We start from the raw sequence: 23,684 nt of genomic DNA, 5'->3' as shown, positions 1-23,684 counted from the left end.
TCGTATAAAAGGTGGAGAAGCTCAAATTTAAAATTGGATTAGTCGGATCCATTAGGACTACAAATATCGAGTGGTTTCTAATTTTCTATATAAAAAAAATTGATTTGGATTTGAGTATTCTAGCTACAATTTCTTAGAATTAAGAGAGGATTTTGAATAAACCCCATTCTTCCATCAAATCAGCGGGACGTTGACTATGTTGCCACAAATTTCAAAAAAATTTATCGATATGCCATGAGGGGCAAACTTTTTTGCCAAAATGTCATGGTGGCAAATCTATTGTCAGTGGCATTGGGTTTCAAATGCTACGTGACACGAAACCTTAGGCCTCCAAACTCGCTGTCATTGGCAGCGAGTTTGATGCTCAAATGAGTCAGAGTGCTCAGTTGTGCCAGGGACTTGTGGAAACAATAGATATTCGTTTCTTCTATCTTTTTTGTATATTGGATTGAGATTACCAGCTTTGCTGACTGTTTCTGTTTGTAGTTGTTTGGCTGCAATGATCCCTCGGGGGAGCAGATTTTCAGTGAAACAGGTTGCAAAGGATGGGGCTAGCTGTGGGCAGTAAGGATAACGACTCAGATATTTGTAGCTAGTTCTAAAGTTTAGAAATTTAATGAGATTTAATAAAAGCATAAGACATATTTCCTTTAGTTAAACTTTGGTCTTTGATTTTATTTTAATGTAATAAATTTAGCCTTGTAGTTGTCCATAGTACAAGTGCGGCGTTAACATTTTCGAAATTTGATTAATTTAAATTTCACAGTTACTTATGATTTTAAAAATTTTATGTTATTATAAATTGTTAAAAATTTGAGGGTGTTACACCATGCCTGCTAGAATAGACTTGTGACCTATTTACACTCGAACACGCAGGTAAGAGGATAGAGTTTTCTTTCAGAGGTTTTTATTTTTCAATTTGAAAGGGTTAATTTTTAGGAAAAAACAATCCACTAATATTACCAAAATGATATTTTGTATATATATAGGGCTTGCTGCTTGAGATAACTTTATCTCCGGCTACTAAATCACAATCGTACAAAGATTGATCAATGGTGATAAAGGAAGAGAGAGAAAAAAGGAATCATAACCATTCAAAGGTGAATAAATTAATATAAGAAAATAAATAAATAAAACTATGTAGTTTTGGAGTGACTGGAGATAAATATATCTCAAGCAGCTTGAGAAATATTTTTCTCATATATATATATATATATATATATATATATATATATATATATATATATATATATATTCAAATTTTAGGGAGGGGCAGAGCTAACCCTAGCTCCCTTAGGTCCACCCCTGATTCCCTATGTTTGAACTCAAGACCTTTGGTTAAAGAGAAGAAACCCCTTATAACCACTTGAACATATAGTTAATGTAAGTTTTGATTTTCCTTTAGTCCCATAGATCAAATTTTTGATCATCTTTTTTTGTTGATAAACCACATATATTCTCTACGGGAGGTGATCCTGTTCAAGGAGGGAATATCCATATATAGTTAATGTAAGGCTTGAACCCAAGACCGCTTGTGTTATGAACCTGAGTGAAGCCCACATCCATAAGAAACCCAAATCATACAAGCCCAAAGGTAAGCACTATAAATAGAAGCTAAGGACCTCAGGTATGACTGGTCTCTCTCTAACCCTATTTTATGCAATCACAACAACACACACACACCCCCTTTTGGCTAAGGCCGTCATATAGTGTGTAGTGATCCGTTGTCCCCAAGATACCTAACTCATAGGTATCTAGAGAGAAAGTACTAGATCCAACATCAATCATCTAACCTACGGGCATCGACAGGGCAAGAAGTGGGCATCGACAGCCCTCAAGATCGAATTTCGGGCACCAACCTATTCCTTCGATCAGGGATGACCCTCTGGATCATCAACAGATAGACACCGACGCTGTGCACGTTAGCGATGTGCATTCTGATTCGGCATCAACTCTAGCTGTTAATCTGAATGCCCCATACGTGTAGGGGTTACAACCGATGGAGGAGCAGACTACATATGCCATGCAGGTCCTAAATGGTGCAACTAACGATCCACGAGTGACAGATTTGGCTGTTGCTGCGGTGCTTAGGAGAATGGAGGAGTTGGAGAGAAGGCATGAGCTCCAAAGGGTGGAAGGTGCTAGGCAGATTCGAGAGTTGGAAACTCGACTAGGGCGAGTCTCTAACCCGGATCCGACACAAGCTATGACACGGGTCATGACAGATCTGAGGATCCCGAACAATGATCGAACCCAGACTCATGTGAGAAATGCTGATGGCCGACCTTAAAGGGGCACTCCCAACCCGGTTCGTAACCAGGAACATCAGCTTGAGGAAGGCCGGGGTGGTGGAGGAGGTACAACGAGGCGGAGAGAGCCCCCAGCCTCTAGATGTCAGACACCCGTTCAGAAACCTGGATGACGTATTTGGGGTCTACAGGAGAAAGTATTACAGGGGGCAATACAATGATAGTCCTTTCGTGGACGAGATTGTGTATGCACCCTTTCCAGAAAATCTGAATTTATCAAAGCTTCTTAAATATGACAGAACGCAGGATCCTCAAGTGCACTTAGATGCCTTCGACACGGCCATGTACATCAAGGGAATAGAAGGACCTTTGATCACGCGACTCTTTGCAACTACGTTGACAGGAGCGGCTCCAACATGGTTTTCATCATTACCAGCGGGGTCCATCAGATCTTTCGAGGAATTTGGTGGAAGATTCTTGTTAAATTTTTCCACCAGCAAAAAACAACCGAAGTCGGAGTTTGCGCTGGGGAAAATAAGACAGCAACTTGGGGAAACCTTGCAAAAATATTTGGATCGATTCAAAATGGCGGCTTTGCAAGTCCCTGGACTGTATGAAAACGTTCATCTGCACCTGGTAATTGCAGGATTGCATGGCTCTTCTAGGTTGGCTAAGTCTGTATACAAAGACCCAGTTCGGACTCTGGTAGAGTTCACAGCACGATCGAAGAAGTATATGGAGCTCGAACAGATGGAGATCGAGAATATGGATCAGAGGCAGTACCCCAGTCAAATAGAGAAACCTGGAAGTCGGAAGAAAAATGATTTCCGAGGTAAAAGACAAGATGATAAAATCCCAATTAGGGGAAGATTTGAGAAGTACGCACCTCTAAATTCATCCAAGTCGCAAATCTGGAGGGAAGTAGCCTCCACAGAGATGAAGAAGGTAGATAGACCTCGACCTTTGTTGAACCCAGCCGGTTTAGGCCAATCTCGGTATTGCGCATTTCATGATGGGCCTGGACACACTACTGATGAATGCTGGGATTTGAGAGATGCAATTGAAAAGTATATCAAGGACGGAAAGCCGCGTGAATATCTGATAAGGACTCAAGGATGGAAGAACAACAGGAAGAGAATAGGAGGCCGGCCTATGAGTCCGCCAAGAGAAAAAAGATTCAAAGAGGAAGGCCGAGGTAAAAAGCTGGCCAGAGAAGAGGATGAATTCGTGGAACCGGAGTTCAAATGCAACGTGATTAGTGGAGCTTTTGGTGGGGGGAGGCGATACCATGAATGGCAGAAGAAAATATTTGACAGAAGTGCTTTCGATATAGGAGCGACCTAAGTTTAAAGAAGTCGAACCAGAGCTGCCCCTACTATACTTCACCAAGAAAGAGTTGAAGGATGTAATGCTAGGACATGTTGACAGATTAGTTATTACAGGAACGCTAGTCAACTGCAAAGTCAAAAAAATATTTGTAGATAATGGCAGCTGTGCCGACATAATCCTATGGCAGGCATTCCAAAAAATGAATCTAGACGAAGAAGATTTGAAACCCTGCAACACGGATTTGATTGCATTCAATGGCCGTAACACCATCCCCAAAGGGTATATTGATCTCAGGCTCACTTTGGGCATCAAGGAGGCATACATTTCTGAAAGGGTAAGGTTCATTGTAGCCGACTTCCCTTTGGAATATAATGTGATATTGGGAAGACCGACCATCCACAATTGGGATATGTTGGTTTCCACCAAATATCAAAACTTAAGATGATTGGTAAGCAGAACACAGTAATCACCATTGCTGGGGACCAGAAAGAGTCTCGAGACTGTTATTTCAAATCAGTTAGGGCAGTGGAAAGTGATCCCAAACTTTCAGCCGGGATGAAAAGTGGTAACAGTCAGGGCGGCTCGAGCCAGGAGAAAAAGACTCCGGTCAACATGGTGGAATTGGACACGAGGGATGATACTCAGATGCCAAGGCCTGAATCCGATGGAGAATTGGAAGAAGTGACCATTGGAGAGCAGGGACAAAGTGCAAGGATCGGTAAGGGGTTGACAGACAAGGTGAAAGTTCAACTTACCGCTTGTCTAAGAGAAAGTAAGGACGTTTTCGCTTGGAAGTCCTCAAAAATTCCTGGGGTAAACTCTGCTTTCTGTTGTCACAAACTCGTAGTATACCCAGGATCTAAGCCGGTAGCTCAGAAGAAAAGGAAGCTTAGCCCGGGACGTCGGCAGGTGTTGGAAGATCATGTGAAGGAACTGTTGGAAGCAGGTTTCATCAGGGAGATACAGTACACTACTTGGCTTTCTAATGTGGTAATGGTTAAGAAGCCAAATGGAAAATGGAGGATGTGCACAGATTACACTGATTTAAATAAAGTGTGCCCTAAGGATGCATGCCCGATGCCTAACATAGACCAATTGGTTGATAGCTCTTCCGGGTTCCAGACGTTGTCATTCATGGATGCCTATTCGGGGTATAACCAAATTCCACTGCATCCGGAAGACCAAGAAAAGACAGCCTTCATAGCAGAGACGGCGAATTATTGCTACAATGTGATGCCTTTTGGGTTGAAAAACTCAGGGTCCATTTACCAGAGAATGATGAATCAAGTATTTGCCGACCAACTTGGCAAAAGCGTGGAAGTGTATATAGATGACATGATATTTAAGTCATCAGACTTTAAGGCTCATTTTAAAGATTTGAAGGCAACCTTTGAAAAATTAAGACAATATAACATTCGGTTAAACCCGACCAAATGTGTTTTTGGAGTCCTTGTAGGGAAATTTCTTGGATTTATGCTGACTAACAGGGGCATTGAAACCAATCCAGATAAATGTAGAGCCGTGTTGGAGATGAGAACCCCGATGAATAAAAAAGAGATGCAGCAGCTGACAGGAAGGTTAGCCTCCCTCACTAGATTTTTACCTCGGTCTGCAGAAACGACATTAACTTTCTTCAAGCTACTTCAAAAAGAGGTGCAATATGGAAGGACTTCGGAATGTGAAGCCGCATTCCAGGAGATTAAGAAGCAGCTGGATTCACCACCAGTTTTAACCAGACCAAGAGAAGGGGAGGCATTGATAATGTACCTTTCTGTGGGAGATGTAGCTGTCAGCTCGGTTCTAGTACAAGAAAACGAGGAGGGGCAGCAACCGATCTACTTTGTGAGTCGTCTCCTACAGGGAGCATAACTCAGATACCATAAGCTGGAGAAGGTGGCTTTCGCCTAGCTAATCTCGGCTAGACGACTCAGAGTATATTCTCAAGGAACACCAAATTGTGGTCAGATCGGACTTGCCAATTCGACAGGTCCTTCAAAAGCCCGATTTGGCAGGAATAATGATGGCTTGGGTTGGGGAACTGTCAGAATTTGATATAGTATTCGAAAGTCGTAAAGCAATCAAATCCCAAGCATTGACAGATTTTACTAGGGAGCTTACTTCAATCCAAATGGAGAGTTCAAACAGCTCGGACACTTGGAAAGTATACGTGGACAGATCCTATAACTCCAAAGGCAGTGGGGCCGGGGTTATCATCGAAAACCCAGAAGGAATAGCGATTGAGTACTCCATGCAAATGAATTTTGAAACATCAAACAACCAGGCGGAGTACGAGGCCTTTATAGCTGGCCTCCAGCAGGCTAAGGAACTCGGAGTACGGAAGCTGCAGGTTTACAGTGATTCTCAATTGGTCACCTCCCAAATCGAAGAAAGTTATCAAGTTAGGGGACCATTGTTGACAAAATATCTGGACTCTACGAGGTAGCTAATAGCAGAGTTTGAGAAGGTGGAGGTCAGTCATATTCCAAGAAATGAAAACAGCAGGGCTGACATATTATCCAAACTAGCAAGCACCAAAGGGTGGAGAAACCATAGGACGGTGGTTGAACAAAGTATCCCAGAACCCACATGTATCTTGCAAATATCAGAAGAAGATGACTGGTGGTACCTTATCATCGATTATCTGGAAAATGGGACGTTGCCCGTCGGAAAGAAGGAAGCTAGGAAGTTAGTTAAAAATGCAGCATCATATACCATGGTGGAAGGACAACTTTACAAAAAAAAGTATTTATTCACCTTTGCTGAAGTGCTTAAGCTCAGATAGAGCAAGATATGGCCTGACTGAAATCCACGAAGGGATCAATGGCCAACGTATTGGAGGAAATGCTTTAGCTCGAAAAGCGGTTAGAGTCGGGTACTTCTGGCCATCCATGGGTAATGATGTAAAAGAACATGTGCAGAAGTGTGACCAATGCCACAAACATAGAAAGAATCTGCTAGCCCCCCAGAAGAATTAAGCCTAATCACGGCTCCATGGCCGTTCTTTAAATGGGAAATGGATCTTCTGGGCCCATTTGCAGCAGCTGAAGGACAATTAAAGGTGTTAATAGTAGCCGTTGATTACTTTACTAAGTGGATAGAAGCAGAGCCAGTTGCAACGATCACTTCGGCTAGGGTTCAACATTTTTTTGAGAGAAACTTGATTTGCAGGTTTGGGATTCCAGCCGAGGTAATTACTGACAACGGAACCCAGTTCACGAGCAAAGCCTTCCAGGAATTAATGGCAAACCTTCATATCCGGCATCGCTTTGCATCCGTAGAGTATCCTCAGACTAACGGACAAGCAGAAGCAGCAAATCAAGTCATCATAGAAGGACTAAGAAAGAGAATAGAGCAATCTGCTAAAGGGAAGTGGGTAGAAGAGCTGTGGTATGTACTCTGGGGGTATAGAATCATGATGCAGACGTCTACTGGAGAAAGCCCATTTAGGTTAACCTATGGGTGTGAGGCCATGATCCCGGTGGAATTGGGAGAGCCGTCATGGATGAGAGTCCAAGCCCAGTCACAAGCTGAAGAAGAGAATAGTAAAAAACTAGCGGTGGAGCTGGATTTGATAGATGATGCTAGGGTTATGGCTCACTGCAAAAATTTCGCAGCAAAGCAGCTTGTTGCTAACCGGTTCAATAAGAAGGTGAAGCCTAGATCGTTTGCAGTTGGAGATTCAGTTCTCCGAAGAGTGACGTTGGAGGATAAAGCGCGGCTGAAGGAAAGTTGGCTCCAAAATGGTAAGGACCATTCAGAATTAAAGAAAAACTATCAAAAGGAGCTTATATACTGGAAACTCCGCAAGGGAAAAGTGTCAGGAGGACATGGAATGCGGACAAGCTGAAGAAATACTTTAATTGAAAAGAACAAATTTTACGTTTCCTTTTTGTAGCTGGAATTTCAAGTTATAAATAAATTGAATAAAGCAAGCATCTCTTCCAGGAATGTGTTTTAGTTCTAGCCCGAAGTGTTGGAACCCGTCTTGCCCAAAGGCAAGAATGTGAGTTTTAGCTGGTATTAAAGCCGATGTATTGGAACCCGTCTTGCCCAAGGACAAGATCGTGAGTTCCAGCCCGGCATAAAAACCGAGGAATTGGAACTCGTCTTGCCCAAGGGTAAGATCGTGAGTTCTAGCCCGACAACAACTCTGTGATGTTGAAACCTGCCTTCCTAATGGGAAAGGATAATGAGTTTTAGTCGAGAATCAAATCCGAGGTATTAACACTTGCCTTGCCAAAATGAGCAAGGAGGTGAGTGCTAGCCAGGAAATGAATACCCATTGAGGCGTTGGAAAAACGTCTTACAAAGACGAAACTCTAGCCGGGGTATAACATATTGGAAAATAAGGGGACACCCTTAATTTCTAAAAAAGTTCTTGCAGAAAGAAGCAAGAACCATAACCTAAAGCGACAGATATTAGAAAAAATCAAGACGAGTTGACCTCTAAAACATTAGCTGTGACACAACATCACATCCAAATTAGACATCGTATGGCAGATTATAAGGTGTTCAAAAAACAGTTCAAAATTTCCAAGATAATTGAAAGGAACAACAGGAAATTATAAAGTAAACTAACATCCCGACTCTTCATTCTTGGATATCATTGTGCATTATCTCTCGCATATCTGCTTCAAATTCTTGGCCAGCAGCCACCACCTCAGGAGTGATTTCTACATTTGAAGTCTCAGCCTCCAGCATATTCTGATTAATTGAAAGGGGGGGAACAAAAGTACCACCCCGGATATACCCGAAGCAATCCAACTGGTCCGTCTTCAAAGTAACATCAGGGTTAAAGAACCGCATTTGGTTGACAGCATTCCTAAAGGATCCACCGACAACTTTCTCCATGGTGGCCTGACTGAACTCGTAAGCGGCTTGTATATTTTGCAGGTCGGATTTCAATTTAGCATTTTCTGCAGTCAACACCGTAACTTGGGACTCCCCCTCCATAAGCGTAGTGGATAATTCTTTGTTATGGTTAATGATACTTTCCTTGTCGGCAGTCAGATTGAACGAGTCAGAAATGTATTTCATGTCAGCTTGAGATTTTTCCAAAGAAGACTTCAACTCGGCAGCAGAGCTGGCTAAATCCCTGTTGTCTTAAGTTGCCTTGTGATAGTTAACTCGAAGAGCGTCCAATTCAGCGACTACTTCAGAATGCTTGTCTAGCAACAGTGAGTACAGCTTCAGCAATGATGCCGCTTTAAAAGTATACAGCTCAGCCTTATGAAGTTCTTCCATCTCGGCGCGGGATATAATTCCAGAACCAGAAAAGGAAGCCGGAGGGCGAACGACACCTCGGAGCTCGGAAGAGACCCCTGCTTCCCATAACGCACCCCTCCTAAGTCCAATTGGAAGGGCCGCTGGGGTCGGTGCACCCCGAGGGATGGAGACCACGACACGAGTATTACCTCCACAACCAGAGGTCGGAGAAGCCGGGTTAACATCAGACTCCAAATTTTCAGAATCATTGATAAGGTCTAGTATTGAAACGCCGGGGTTGAAGGCAGGTGCAGAGGGTGTGGCCGCAGAAGGGCTAGTTATCCTCGGCCTTTTAGAAGGCAGTGGAAGTGGGGCAGTTGTCGAACCTCTCAAGGATAAGATGTAGTCCAGATCCTCCTCTCCCACATCAAAATTCATGCTGGAACCTGCAAGCAAAAGACGACATTAAAAAAAGAAGAAAGAAAAAAGGAAAAAGAAAAAAAGAAAGGGAGATGTTAAAAGAATTAAAAGTGAAATAAGGCGAGCATACTAGTTCGTTCCAAGTTAGAGTATGATCTGGCTACTAAGGAGGCTGCACTCAGATGGCCTTTGGACTTCACATGAGCCAAAATAGCCTTGGCATTGATCTTGTCCTCCTTTGATAACCTCAGCTTGAAGTCAGCCGACTTACGGAGATGATGCTCCCGAGACCAGTATAGGGAAAATGCTCCTTCACCGTCATCACGAATGAACCATGGCCTGTCCCCAACCTCGGCCACGACTTTGAAATAAAAAGCTTTAAAATCTTTGAAGGAGTCGCTATATACAGAAAACAGCTTCCTTGAAGGGTTACTAGCTCGGCCTCGAATTCTAGTCCAGCCTTTGAATTCTAGAGGCTCAGAACCAGTGCAAGGGGTGTAGATATTAAAAAAATACAAGAAAAGAGGAACTGTGCAAGGCAAAGATAAGGATACACACAATTGCTCGAAGGCAACAATATAAGCCCAACCATTGGGGTGAACCTGAGTAGGTGCTAGAAGGAGGTGATTCAAAAGTTGTATCTTGAAAGGAGAAAAGGAAAACCAGATTCCAATCTTCGTCACTAGGTCACGATAAAAAAGAAAGAATGTGGTTTTTCAGAGTTCCGTCCTGAGCAAACAGGCTCGTCATCTGCAGGAGTGAACATATTAAACCCAACAGGGTTGCCGATAGGAAGCCCAAATATCTCTTCAGTAGACATGTCGGACTTAAAGCTTAGAACCTCTTATGTGACCTACGAATATTGCTTTCGAAGGTCGTTGCTAACAGGGGCATAACCTTTCTCAGCTGGATTCATCTCGACCTCTTGGCCGTGGCTGGAGGAAGCAACCTCCACGTTTAACTCTGCAGAAGGGGACTCCATAAATACCTAGAACAACAAAATGGGAGGATTAAAAAGCAAGAAATAGTACGTAGAAAAGAGAATACTTACCAGAATTAAATGAGTTATTATTGGAAGAACTTGAGTCATCGGATTCAACGATTGAAGCCGGGATAGATGAACCAGGATGGTGGGAACAACTGCCTAACACTAAGTTGGCCATAAAATCGTTCCCCTTCTCAACAAACTGGGCACTAAGGTAAACACAATTGAAGCAAGGTTCTAGACACCTGTTACTCGGCTGAGCGGGTACTCTTTGGAGAATAGGAAGAGGAGCGGGGCTACAAGTTGGAACGAGGGTCGAATATGAAGGAAGAGAGTTGGGAACCGAGTCATGAATTGGACGTCTAGATGGAATCCCCAAGCCACGACGGAGACCTCGAAGACCCCAGCTTCGTCCCCGAGTTTGAAGGCAAGAGAAAGGCGCTGCTCTACCTCGGAAACCCTCTCCTTGCCCTTGGATTAAAAGGCGAGATGAAGACACCCCTCTACTTCCACCTCCTCGATAACCTCCCAGTAAAGCGGCTTGGGTCTCCTCCTCTGTACGGGTCTGCCATACAACCAATACATTGGACCAGGAGGTAGGTTTTGAATAAACCTTTCCTCTTCTTCAGTATATCTCTCCTCCTCCGCGGTAGCAATTTCATCTGCACGACCAAAGATGCGAGGGCAGGTGGACCTCCCTCGAATAGTAAAGTTTGTTTCACCCATCCCAGGAGAATTTTTGAACTATGATATGTCGATAAATGAACAAGCAGCAGATAGTCTCATATAAGCGATACAGTGCAAATAAGCAAAGCTTAACTAGACAGGCAAGGACAACGTGGCACATTACAGATACAAGGATGATAGAATCAAACTCATCACAAAAATACGCATGCGATTGAACTCAATAATGTACAGAGAAAATAGTAAGCAAGAGACAACGCTGAAGGAAAAGAAGTAAGCAGGATAATGAAGAAAATGCCAATAAACGTACCTGAGAAAGAAACAAGCTTCAAAGAGGTTCGAGAATGGTGAGCGAAAATGAGATACGATGAGCGATGAGATTGCTGATAAATGACTTTGAAGAATTGAAACAGTGGGTTAAATGAGGAAACTGAAGTTGAAAAGATTAAACCCGCAAAGCCAAAGGGCTAGGATATTAAAGTAATTTCAAGGTGGACAAGACAGTTGAGGGACGTTTTTCAGTAGAAGTTAATGCAAAAATGGCAGAGGAAAAACAACACTACACGTCGCACTTGTTGAATTGGGTCACATGGAAAAGTAATCATTGTGTGGAATAGGAACCGTTTCTTGAGGAACACCCATAAAGAGGAACCGTTTCTGGAAAGGGAACGCTGTACCACACAACGGGTAGGGCATCCCGGACAGGGTCATATTCAGGATAGCCCGAGTAATCTCGGTTATCTTTTACAGCCAGGATGGAAAGCCGACATCTATATCAAAACAAAATCGCGAGGCCAGATGGCAAACATCCGGGATGAAATGTAAATCAAGTGGCCTAACTTGGACATCCCGGCATCCTGAGCACTCAGTCTACGGGGCTGGGGGGCAACTGTTATGGACCTGAGTGAGGCCCATATCCATAAGAAGCCCAAATCATACAAGCCCAAAGGTAAGCACTATAAATAGGAGCTAAGGACCTTAGGTAGGGCTGATCTCTCTCTAACCCTATTTTATGCAATCACAACAGCGCACACATACACCCCATTTAGCTAAGGTCGTCATATAATGTGTAGTGATTCGCTGCCCCCAAGATACCTAACTCATAGGTATCTAGAGAGAAAGCACTAGATCCAACATCAATCATCTAACCTACGGTTGGACATCTCTGCTTTAGGAAGAACAAATTGCTTAAGCGAAATCAAATATGTACCACTTGAACCAACCATTTTTGTTAATTTTTTATCATCTTTGATCTAACAAAAACTATCTCCATTAATACCCAATCTTGAAGGTTTAGACAAGCATGGCAAAAATGTGTGATTTAATTTATTTTGTTTTACGCTATATTGTCATACCTGAACCAAATTGGCTGTTCAAGTGAGGAAAATTATGATCCAGTACTTCATCTATCCAAATGACGTAAAAAAATAATAATTCAAAAACTAGTGAGATTAAAATGATAAACGATGTCAAACTAGTTGTCTTGTTCAAATTGTTCATGACTTTTTGTTTTGACTAATTCATTAATTATCCAATTAATTTCGTTTGAAGCGTTCATAATTTTGATAATTGAATTAAAATATTTATAATTTTCTTCTTATTTGATGCAATATCACCTATTTATTCCATATTAGATTTTATGAGAGAGACACGCATATACATATAATATCTTCAAGGAAGTTTTAGATATTTTATTTATAAGAAAGTATAACTATAAATTATTATAGAGGAAAGTTATATTTATAAATTTTTTATATATAAACTATACTATGTCTTACCGGTAAGACATAATGTAGTATTTAAGTTTGTAAAAAAAAACATTTGTTAATGTAACCCTTGTCATTATTATATTTTCATTTTTATTAAAAATTTAAAATATTTTAAATTCACTATTCTCTCTCACTCTTTTGGGATGAACTCGACCCCTCAATCTCGGTTTAGAAGCCTTTTGAGGAAGTCAAACTTCGAGCTCAGAGCTCGGCTATCAGAGAGGTCAGCCTTAACTTACCAGGTCGACCTATACGCAGTAGAAACGAAAATTGCGAAGGGGAGAGAGAAAAAATGAACACAAGCAGATTTTAAGGTGGGAAAACTTTCTCTAATGTGAAGAAGTAAAAATCCCACACGACACTAGTCCAGAATCAAACTTTCACTATGAAAATAATGAATTACAAAAGATCAAACTTCACCAACAAATGATGGTACACTCAAACCTCACCTACAATGGTGGTATTATCTCAAACTTCCATAAGGAGATCTAACACTCAAGCTTTTCCCTAGAGGTGCTCTCAAAATCAAAGCTTTTAAGCTTTTCTCACAAAACCCTAAAAAATGTCTCTCAAGCCAAACTTACTTCCTTCCCAAAACTAATTCTTAAATAAGGGAGGAAGAAGGTTTTAGGATTTTTCAAACTCCTCAATGGGCCTTGGGCATTGAAGGAGGAATAGGCTCAACAAATCTCCTCATTTCGACTTCAATGCGTCGACTTCAGCAGTAACCTTGCACCTTCATAGCAGTCTTCAAATTTTCTTACTGGTACTAGCTTCGTTATCATGTCGGACCAATTTAGGTCGGCGTGCACTTTTACGAGTTCGAGCTCTCCATCTTCCACCATATCCCGGATCCAGTGATACCTTACATCAACTTGTTTAGTGCGGGAATGATAGGTCAAATTCTTCGCAAGATAAATTGCACTTTGATTGTCACATCTCAACTCATACTTGTCTTGTTCATGGCCGAGTTCTGAGAGGAACTTCTTTATCCACAACATTTCTTTGTTTGCCTCAGTCACGACTATGTAAAGTGCCACATACTTCTACAATTTCGATTGCCAGGAAATAGCTACTTCTGCAAATGTCATCATATATACCGTCATTGACTTCCTCGAGTTGGCATCTCCCCCTAAATTAGCGTCTGTATAGACTTCTAGCTTGACCTTACCTTCTCCAAATCGGTGGAATAAATTCATTGTTCTACTGAGATACTTGAATATCCACTTCACTGCTTCCTAGTTCTCTTTGTTAGGGTTCGACAGATACCGGTTCACCATTCCAACAACATAAGCCAGGTCGGGTCCCGTACATATCATTGCATATATCAAACTTCCAATAGTGGATTGGTATAGGATCTTCAACATCTCATCTTTTTCTTCATCAGATCTCGGACTCTGCTTTTGGTTTAGCTTTATGTGTCTGTCTAAGGAGGTGCTTACTGTTTTGGCTTTGTCCATGCTAAATCTCTTCAGAATCTTCTCAATGTATTTTTCTTGACCCGACCAAAGTAGCCTTTTAGGTTGGTTCAGATTATCTTGATTTTGAGTATCTGCTTTGCAGGGACGAGGTCCTTCATCATGAAGGATGAGTTTAACGCTTTCTTTAGGGTGACTATACTTATTTTGTCTTGCCCTACAATCAACATGCCATCAACATATAGGAGTAAAATCAAAAAATCATCCGCCTCATACCTTTTCATAAATACACAATAGTCAGGATCTGTCTTCACAAACTTGTGATCAGTCACAAAAGATTCAAATTTTTTATACCATTGTCGAGGTGCTTGCTTCAAGCCGTATAGACTCTTCTTCAACCAACATACCAAGTCTTCTTGTCCTGGAGCTCAGAATTCTTCAGGTTGCTCCATATATATCTCTTCTTTAAGATCTCCATGAAGAAATGCGGTCTCCACATCAATTTGTTCCACTTCGAAGTCCATTGAAGCTTCCATGTCTAGAACAGTCCGGACCAAAGTCATCTTCACCACGGGAGAGAATATTTCTTAAAAATCAACTCCATTCATCTGATCGCATCCTTTCACCACAATCCTGGCCTTGCTCTGCTTCTGGCCATTCTCTTCATTTTTTGTTTTATATACCCATTTGTTCTTCAAAGCTTCTATTCCTTGAGGAAGCTCGGTCAATTCATAAGTCTGATTTTCATGTAAGGACTTCATCTCGTCTTGCATTACTTTATCACATTCTTCCTTTCCTAAGTTCGTCACAGCCTCATCATAACTCTAAGGTTCACCATCTTAAGTAACATCGATGTGTTCAGTAGGTGGGTACCTAATCGAAGGTCGTCTCACTCAAGTAGAGTGTCTAGGTCGTTCTTTAGGTTGAAGTTCCAACTCATCATGCTCATCTTGGACCTCATTATCTTGGATCTCATCATCTTGGTCATCAGGACCTCGGTATTCAGTACCTTGGTCATTCTCATTATTTTCTTCATTCTCTTGATTTTCTCCTCCTACTTCAGCTCGGACAAGAGAGTTGAGTTCTTTACTTCAGACAGTAACCCGAACTTTGGTCTTCGAGATGTCTTGTATAGTCTCGTTTTCATGAAAGACTACAGTAAGCATAACTTGGGCAGCAATACTCACCATCATTGTCAGATCGGACCACTTTCAACTTTTTACCAGTCTTCCTTTCCACCATAGAATGAAATTCTTTGAAGGCTTGGAGAACCTGGTCTTTAGATTTCAACAAATATACCTGCACTTTGTGAGAATGATCATCAACAATTGAAACAAAATACTGAGCTCCAGCAAGGGACCTTTCCGACAGGGAACATACGTAGGTATGGACGAGGTTAAGAACATACCTGGGTTGATCCGGTCTCACGAAAGAAACTCGGAGCTACTTTCCAGCTAGGCAGTGTGTATAACTTTCCAGCGCTTGCCCTTTCAATCAGTCAGTAATCTTTTCTTGTCCAAAATTTGGAGCCCTTTCTCATTTATATGGCCGAGGCATTTATGCCACAACTCCATGTTAGGTCCATCTGAGACAGAGTTAGCTTCTCCACCATTAAACTTTCATTGCATCACTTATAAGGATCTTTCCTTCTTACCTAGGGAAGCCACGAAATTTCACTTGGCCAATTTCCATCTACCAATTCCAAAGTAGTTCACTAACTGACATCATCAAGCTTGCCTACCAAGATTAGATTCAAACGCATGTCAGACACATACCTTATATCTTTTAGTATAAGTCGGCACCCAAAATCCGTGGTCAGGGTCACATCACTGATACCAACAGTCTTGCTGGTCACCAGATTTCCCATCTTCATAACTCCAAAATCACCACCTCTCTAAGAGCAGAAAAAACCTTTATGCGTAGTAACATGAAAGGAAGCACCAGAGTCAACAATCTAGGTGCATTCATCATATGCAATATTTAAAAAATTATCTTCACCAAGTAGGAAGATCTCGACATCAGCATTGGCAACCACCGCAGTCGTGCTCTTTTCTTCTTTCTTCTTCGGAATGATTTAATCCGGCTTCACAGTGTCGTTCTTTTTGTCTTTCTACAGAGTCCTGCAGTCTGACTTCTTATAGTAGAAGCATTTAAACTCATTTTTCGGCCTAGATTTGCCTCTGGACTTATCATGTCCATTATGACCCGGCTCTTGCTACAACCCCAAGTGTCATACCTTCCTCTATTCTCGGTCACGTTTGCCTCAGATGTGTTGGTTACATCTCGTTCCCTTCTCTTGGATTACTCATTCAGGAGGCTGTTAGTCACGACATCCATCTTTAATTTTCCATTTGGAGCCGAGTTACTCAATGTTACTACCAGAGTATCCCAGCTTTCTGGCAGGGAGCTCAGCAGCAGCAAAGCCTGCATGTCATCATCTATCTTTATCTCGGCTTTAGACGACTGATTCACAATGCCTTTGTAGGTGTTGAGGTGCTCAATCATACTCACGCCATCGTTGTACTCCAATTTCACAAGTCGGCGAACCAGGTGTGTTTTATTCCTGGGAGTCTTCTTCTGAATCATAGACTCTGGCTTCGTCTATAACTCTTACACGTTCGTGAACTAGGACACGTGCTCAAAGAGGCTTTTATCGATATACTCCCTGATCGTGGCTACCCCTTCCGACTCAAGATCTTTCATTCCTTCTCAGTTTTTCCTCCAGGCCTCTCTTTAAGGACGATGGACTCATACAAGTCTTTGCAGTAAAGATGGTCTTCCATCACAGGTCTCCAGTATGTGAAGTTTTTCGCAGTCAGCTTGAATATGTCACCGTTAAGTGAAATTACACTAGCCTCCATATCGTCTCCTTTAATCCTGTCGAAATCGGGCTCTGATACCACTGTTGGAACGAACTCGGTCCCTCAATCTCGGCTTAGAAGCCTTTTGCAGAAGATAAACATTGAGCTCAGAGCTCAGATATCAATGTGGTCGGACTGAACTCACCAGGTCGACCTATACGCAGTAGAAACGAAAATTGCGAAAGAGAAAGAAAATGAACACAAGCAGATTTTATCGTGGAAAAACCTTCTCCAATGTGAAGAAGTAAAAAATTCACGGGACACTAGTCCAGAATCAAACTTCCTCTATAAAATAATGGGTTATAAAATATCAAACTTCACCAACAAATGGTGGTACATTCAAACTATATAATGATGGTATTCTCTCAAACTTCCCTAAGGAGGTCTAACACTCAAGCTTCTCCCTAGAGGTGCTTTCAAAATCAAAGCTTTTAAGCTTTTTCCACAAAAACCTAAAAAATGTCTCTCAAGCCAACCTTACCTCTATCCCACAACTAATGCTTATATATGAGAGGAAGAAGGTTTTAAGGTTTTTCAAATCCCTCAATGGCCCTTGGACATTGAAGGAGGAATAGGTCCAACACACTCCATTTAAAAACACCACCAGAAAATCTAAAAATAAATCACAACCAGAAAATTATAAGTTGTTTTGAAGCTTACATGCAAAAATGAATAACAATCTCAATAATTTGGGAAAAGTCCTTGTCTTTATTTCCTCCTTAATCATCTATATGAACATTTTTTCTTTAAATGTTCCACATGCTATTAAAAAATGTTTTGTACTTACAATTTTTCTCACATAAATGTTTATCATTAATTTTTGAGTTTTTTTTTCTGCCGTCAATATAGATAAATTATCTACATTAAGCCCAAAACAACGTCATTTTGGGGTGAAAATCAAGATATTTTTGTAATTATAATTTATTTTAGGGTTATAATAGTCTTTCTTATGATAATTTTTTAATCTTTCAACTAAAACGATGTCGTTTTAGGAGTGAATATAGATAATTGATCTAAATTTGCTATAGAAACAAAAAAGATGTTGTAAATTATAGCTGTTAGATTGACAGAAATCAACGATTAAAATTTGATTGTAAGAGTTGTAAGTGAAAAGATATTGTAAATATAACCCTCCTATTAAATCAATCATATAAACAATTACAAAATATGAAAATATCAATATTTTCGCTTATCATTTTAATAGTTTAGGTAGTAGGGGGCTAAGAAGCACCGACACTTCAAAAATTCTGACGTGTCGTGTCCGACACTTCTCGACACTCTCCGACACTCTGACACTCCCCAACACTCCAACACACGTTATAGAAATTCAAAAAAGATTCAAAGGTTGCACCACGTTGAGTTTTTGGTTCCAACTATTAGATTCGTTGAATTACGATTACCATTTTATTGAGTTTAATATAATATATTATATTTCTTTGCAAAATTGATGAATATTATAAGTTTAGTTTTATTTTATTTTTAAATTATTGAATATTAAATATAATATACACTACATAAATTAAAAATATTATTTACTATCAAAACGTGTCCTAACGTGTCGAAATCTAACATTTTTTAGAATTAACGTGTCGGAGTATCGTGTCATATCGTGTCCCGTGTCCCATGTCGATATCGGTGCTACATACATATGGGGTGAAATTTATAGCAGAAATGTTTTATCCTTTTAAATTCATATATGCGTTTTAGAATGGAATTATATATGCAAAGTCAAATGAAACGCACAGAGAGGTTAAAGGCGAAGAGACAGGTGGATTTTCAAGTGGTTACTTTGAAATTTGACTGAAATGCTTGGCAATGCTATATATGTACTCCAGTGTTATGGGTAAATACGTCAACGGTTCAATCCGTGGTTATTAGTTCAATTGTATGAATTAAATATATAATAAAATACAATAAAATATAAAATTACAAGCATTTTAGTTAATAATTAATGTTAGATTAGATGTAAGTGTCATAAGTTGTAATTTATATGATTTAAGTTCGAATCTTATTAGTGATATTTTTTAAATATTTTGTCAAAAATTTCACAAAATTAATTTTTTTTAAAAATCAATGTCGGTTGAACCTGGTTCAAGACGGATTTATCAGTTTCAAACCGAGTCAAATGTATAACCGATTCGATAACTAAACTAACTCAATTGGGAGTTCGACTTCATTTATGGGTCAATCGATCAAATGGGCCGGGTCGAGTCAGTTTTTATAACACTGATCTACTCTATGCAAACAAAATGTCAAGTACTCTTTAATTAAATAGTACAAATTTCAAATTACAAAGTATTTGTCAATTTCAATTTCAAGTATTTTAGTGGGGATAAATACTTGAAATAGTCATAACATCGAGCTTGGATGAAGAAGTATTTAAGTAGGGAAATAAATGTGTCGATTCGATCATGACTTGGATTAGAGATCTATCAAACTCTCCCTCAAAAGATCCTTTATTACTTGAACTAATTAGAGAACTTTTTTGGAATATGCCTTCAATATTTATTTTAAAAGAAAAATTGTCAGAACTCAAATCATGGAAAAGCCGTTTCAAATAATAAATTTTGCCTTGATGATAGAGAATTAATAGATCTGACTTCCAGTTCTCATTAATGAGTTTCTGGCATTCAGTAATAAATCTCCACTTAAATATTTTTATCTATTTTTATTTAAAAGATTAGAGGACAATTTTTTTTTTCTTATTCCAAGAGCACATATCACAATTTACCAACAAAAAAAAAAAGTTACCAGCGTCAGTAATAATTTGTAATAATTTTTATATATGACTTATCAATACCAGTTTAATAGCAAGAATTTAGCCGAATACTTTTCTATTAAGTAATATCACTTGATCTTTTCAATTGAGTCAATCTTAACGTATGCATTTTAGATATAATTATAGTTGAAATTTGTAGATGGCTCAAAGTTATCTGACTTCCATAAACTGTAACAGCTAGAATATTAAACTTTTCTCTGGAAAGTTCGGCTGGTATTACGCCCAAAACATGGATTTGTCTTAAAAGTTAATGTTATTATGATTATTAACATAAATGAAATTACCATAAATTGTGTCTAATTATAACTTACTGCTTATAATTAAATGCCATTTTTTATTTATTTAATATATCATATATATTTAAGAAGAGAGGTACCTTCCCAATATATATGCACATTAAATATTATACCATGATGATTAGAATGTTTTATATATAATTTAGAGTAACATATTTTTGTTCCTTAACAAAAAATATGGTCCCCACTTTAGTCCCTTATAAAAATAAATTAGTCAGTTAGTCCCTAACAAATTCAAAGTGGACCCATTTTAATCCTTTTGAGGGACTAATATGGATCTTTTTTGAATTTGTGAGGGACCACGATTTCAACTAAATGGGTTCACTTTGAATTTGTTAGGGACTAACTGACTAATTTATTTTTGTAAGGGACTAAAGTGGGGACCGTGTTTTTTGTTAGGGAACAAAAAAAGATATTTACTCTATAATTTATATGCTTTAGGAAAATGATAATAATATATAAAAACCCTATTAAAAAAAAAAAAAACTTGGCACCAGGAGTTGACAGATGGTTTAAAATGAAGATGCACATCCATGGAGAGAGTAGAGTAACTTCATTTTGTGCAATTCAAATCTCTCCATTTTCAAACTCATAGAGGTTACATCAGAAACCCCACCAATGCATCATCAATCTCTCATCGTTGGCCATGCCAAGAACAATGATACAAGTGATATTGAATCCATTGATGAAAGAGTTAGAGAAGATGCACATCAAAATCTACCTTCTTCAATTCTCAACAAAAAGCTGGTTTTGCATGCTGATCAAAAGTCCATCACTAACAAGAGGTACATGCCCCTTTTGGTGATTAATTACCTATTGCTCTTTGTGGGTTCACTCTCTTCAAGTTTGCTTTCTAAATATTATTTCAACCACAAAGGTTCAAGCAAATGGGTTTCAACTTGGGTTCAGTGTGCTGGCTTTCCTCTCTTGGTCATCCCAATTTGTCTTCCTTATATCTTTAGTTTCACTAAAAGAAAGCCTTTCACTGATTTTAATCCAAAAGTGTTATTTTTATCAATTTTTGTTGGTATTATGTTAGGGCTTAATAATCTTCTGATCTCATGGGGAGTTGCTTATCTTCCTGTCTCAACCTCAGCTCTTGTGCTATCAACCCAACTTGCTTTCAATCTTATTCTGTCTGCCATTATTGTGAAACAAAAAATAACCTTTTCAAACCTTAATTGTGTAATCCTTCTTACCTTGGCCTCCATCATTCTTGCCTTGGATTCTAGTCATGAGAGACCAACTGGGATATCCCAAAAGGAATACTTCATTGGTTTTTGTTGCACAATTGGAGCAGGTTTGTTGTTTGCATTATATTTGCCAGTGATGGAGAAGGTTTTTAAGAAGGTGTATTGTTATGAAATGGTAATGGAAATGCAGCTTATAATGGAGTTTTCTGCAACAACATTGGCCACCATAGGCATGATATGGGATGGTGGATTTTCTGAAATGAAGGAAGAAAGCCAAAGAATTTTTGATAAGGGATCCACTGTTTATTGGGTAACTATTATGGCAACCATAGTGACTTGGCAATTTTGCTTTATGGGCACTGCAGGAATGGTCTTTCTGACATCTTCACTAACTGGGGGGATTTGCATGACAGCATTGTTGTCCATGAATGTGTTAGGAGGTGTGGTTGTGTTCAGAGATGCCTTTGGTGGTCTAAAGGCAGTGTCAACTATTTTGTGCATTTGGGGATTTTGCTCTTATGTCTATGGCATGTACATCAAAATGGTGGAAGAGAAAGCTCGAATGAGGCACAGGAATGAATCATCTACCGAGTTGATCCCTGGGGGGAATCATGGTTGAACTCATTGAACTATATATAGCAGTGTTATTAAAATACTAGGTTATAGATGATATCTATATCTAGAATATATAATGTAATAAATATAAGAATGGAAACATTAAATAAACATGTAATATGAATTAGTGATGAATTTTGTATGTGTTTTATCCAAGCTGGTTTTAATCCGGTTTGAGTGTTGTTGGATTCATATTGCATACGGCTTTTCCAATATTATTTTCTTCATTCCTAAAACTCAAACTCAAATAACTCCTTGCTAGAGCTTGGAGTTGATCATTTGTTCTCATTGAATTGATCTGACCCATAGGTTCAGTCTTGTGTAAGAAAGTATAGTAGTTATTTTGGCTTAGACTTAAAGGGTTCCTTGAATCCATCTTGTCAAAATATAAATTTTTTCCTAATTACATTTATATAAACGCAAATTGTTGTTTATCTATGAATTATTTCTTCAAATAAAGAACACTAAATCCACGCCAATCAACTTAATGAATACGTCCGTGTACCTTGAACCATATAGTTGATAACTTTGCTGCCACTATCAATATTTCCGGGCAGGTAGTGAGTTGAACTTAAGTTGGGTATGACTTTGTTATCTACAACTTTTGTATCACAAGAAATCTGTTGCTTAAGTTTACTGGGATCTTAAACTGAGTCACGTATGTGCTAGCTGGGATCTTAAATTAGTGGTCAGGCTCTATGCAGATATATATCCACATACTTATCACCCTTCTCTCGTATGGTTTGTGTATTGCTGTAGGTGATATGTTGTGCATTACATTTTAATCAATTTGATCGTATCAATCAATAGTAACAAGTGAAAGGAAAAACGAATAGGATTGAGTTCCTAAACATATAGATCGAGCATTATCGCTCATGATAATAAAAAGATTGTCATTATTAAAGAGCATAAAGAGAAGCCAATTATAGGTTGACTTAATATATATAGGAGAGAAATCATTTGACTCCAGAGTAAGACTTATAACTCTTACTCATCTCAGCCTTTGATTTCCGTTCATCCAATGGTTATAGTTTAGATAAGGTTATTCACAGCTATCCTTTATAACTATGTACTACGGGTAATATATAATTATAATATTAAAGTTATTTTTTTTTGTATCTCCACGTAAGCAGAAAGGTTCTGAAAAGTGACTTAAGAGAGAAAAAAAAGCAACTTTAATGTTATAACCAATGTTATTAAAATCAGCCCGGTCACTGACCTGGTCGAGGCACCGGGTCACTGGTTCAACCAATGTTAATAAAACCAGACTGGCCCGGCCGGGTCGACCCAGGAACCGGTAAATCGGTCATATAACCGGTCTGGATGAAGCAACAGAACGACCATGCATCAGAACCAGTGCGACCCGACCGATTTTTGTGAAAATCGATGACCCAATCGGTTAATCGATGACCCGGTAATTATATGCAATTCTATAATTTATATTAAAAAATTATAAACATATTCAAATATCTAAAAAAATGATAAAAATTTCAATTATTTTAATATAAAAAATAATAAATCACACATTATTATCCAATAAAGGATCAAACAAAAATATAATGATCGTGATACGGGGCTTCAGGTTCAGTAAATGATATCTCTAACTACAAATCAAATTAAAATTTCCTGCATAGTGCATAATTGAGATAATATTAGTGTTGTAGGTACATAACTTATGTAAGTCAATAAGCAAAAAATATTCAAATATGTCTATTATGATTTTTTTTTAATTTTTGGATTTTTTTTGGACTGGGCCGGGTCACTGGTTTTCATGAAAATCGACTGGGTTGCATAAGGTCGCACCGATTTTGATGCATGGCCGATCTGTAGCTTCACCTAGACCGGTTATATGACCGATTTACCGGTTCCCGGGTCGACCCG

At 39.2% G+C, this 23,684-nt stretch overlaps 2 protein-coding genes across 2 annotated transcripts; both read left to right on the top strand.

Annotated features, from left to right (window-relative positions):
* The first annotated feature begins 5,598 nt into the window (after positions 1-5,598).
* LOC133300976 (uncharacterized) lies at positions 5,599-6,021 on the top strand. Its single transcript, XM_061500565.1, has one exon. It carries the CDS (start codon positions 5,599-5,601, stop codon positions 6,019-6,021), a length of 423 nt encoding a protein of 140 aa, XP_061356549.1.
* Positions 6,022-20,569: 14,548 nt separating this feature from the next.
* LOC133300988 (probable purine permease 4) lies at positions 20,570-21,902 on the top strand. The gene has a single exon (XM_061500581.1). The coding sequence runs from the start codon at positions 20,614-20,616 to the stop codon at positions 21,805-21,807; it is 1,194 nt and encodes a 397-aa protein (XP_061356565.1). The 5' UTR covers positions 20,570-20,613; the 3' UTR covers positions 21,808-21,902.
* The last annotated feature ends 1,782 nt before the right edge of the window (positions 21,903-23,684 follow it).

Source organism: Gastrolobium bilobum, unplaced genomic scaffold (assembly GCF_033153095.1).
Source record: "Gastrolobium bilobum isolate Gb01-03AN ecotype WA unplaced genomic scaffold, APGP_CSIRO_Gbil_v1 utg5059, whole genome shotgun sequence".
Lineage (NCBI taxonomy): Eukaryota > Viridiplantae > Streptophyta > Magnoliopsida > Fabales > Fabaceae > Gastrolobium > Gastrolobium bilobum.
Note: the sequence above shows the minus strand (reverse complement) of the source record. Positions and strands in the feature narration are given on the sequence as shown.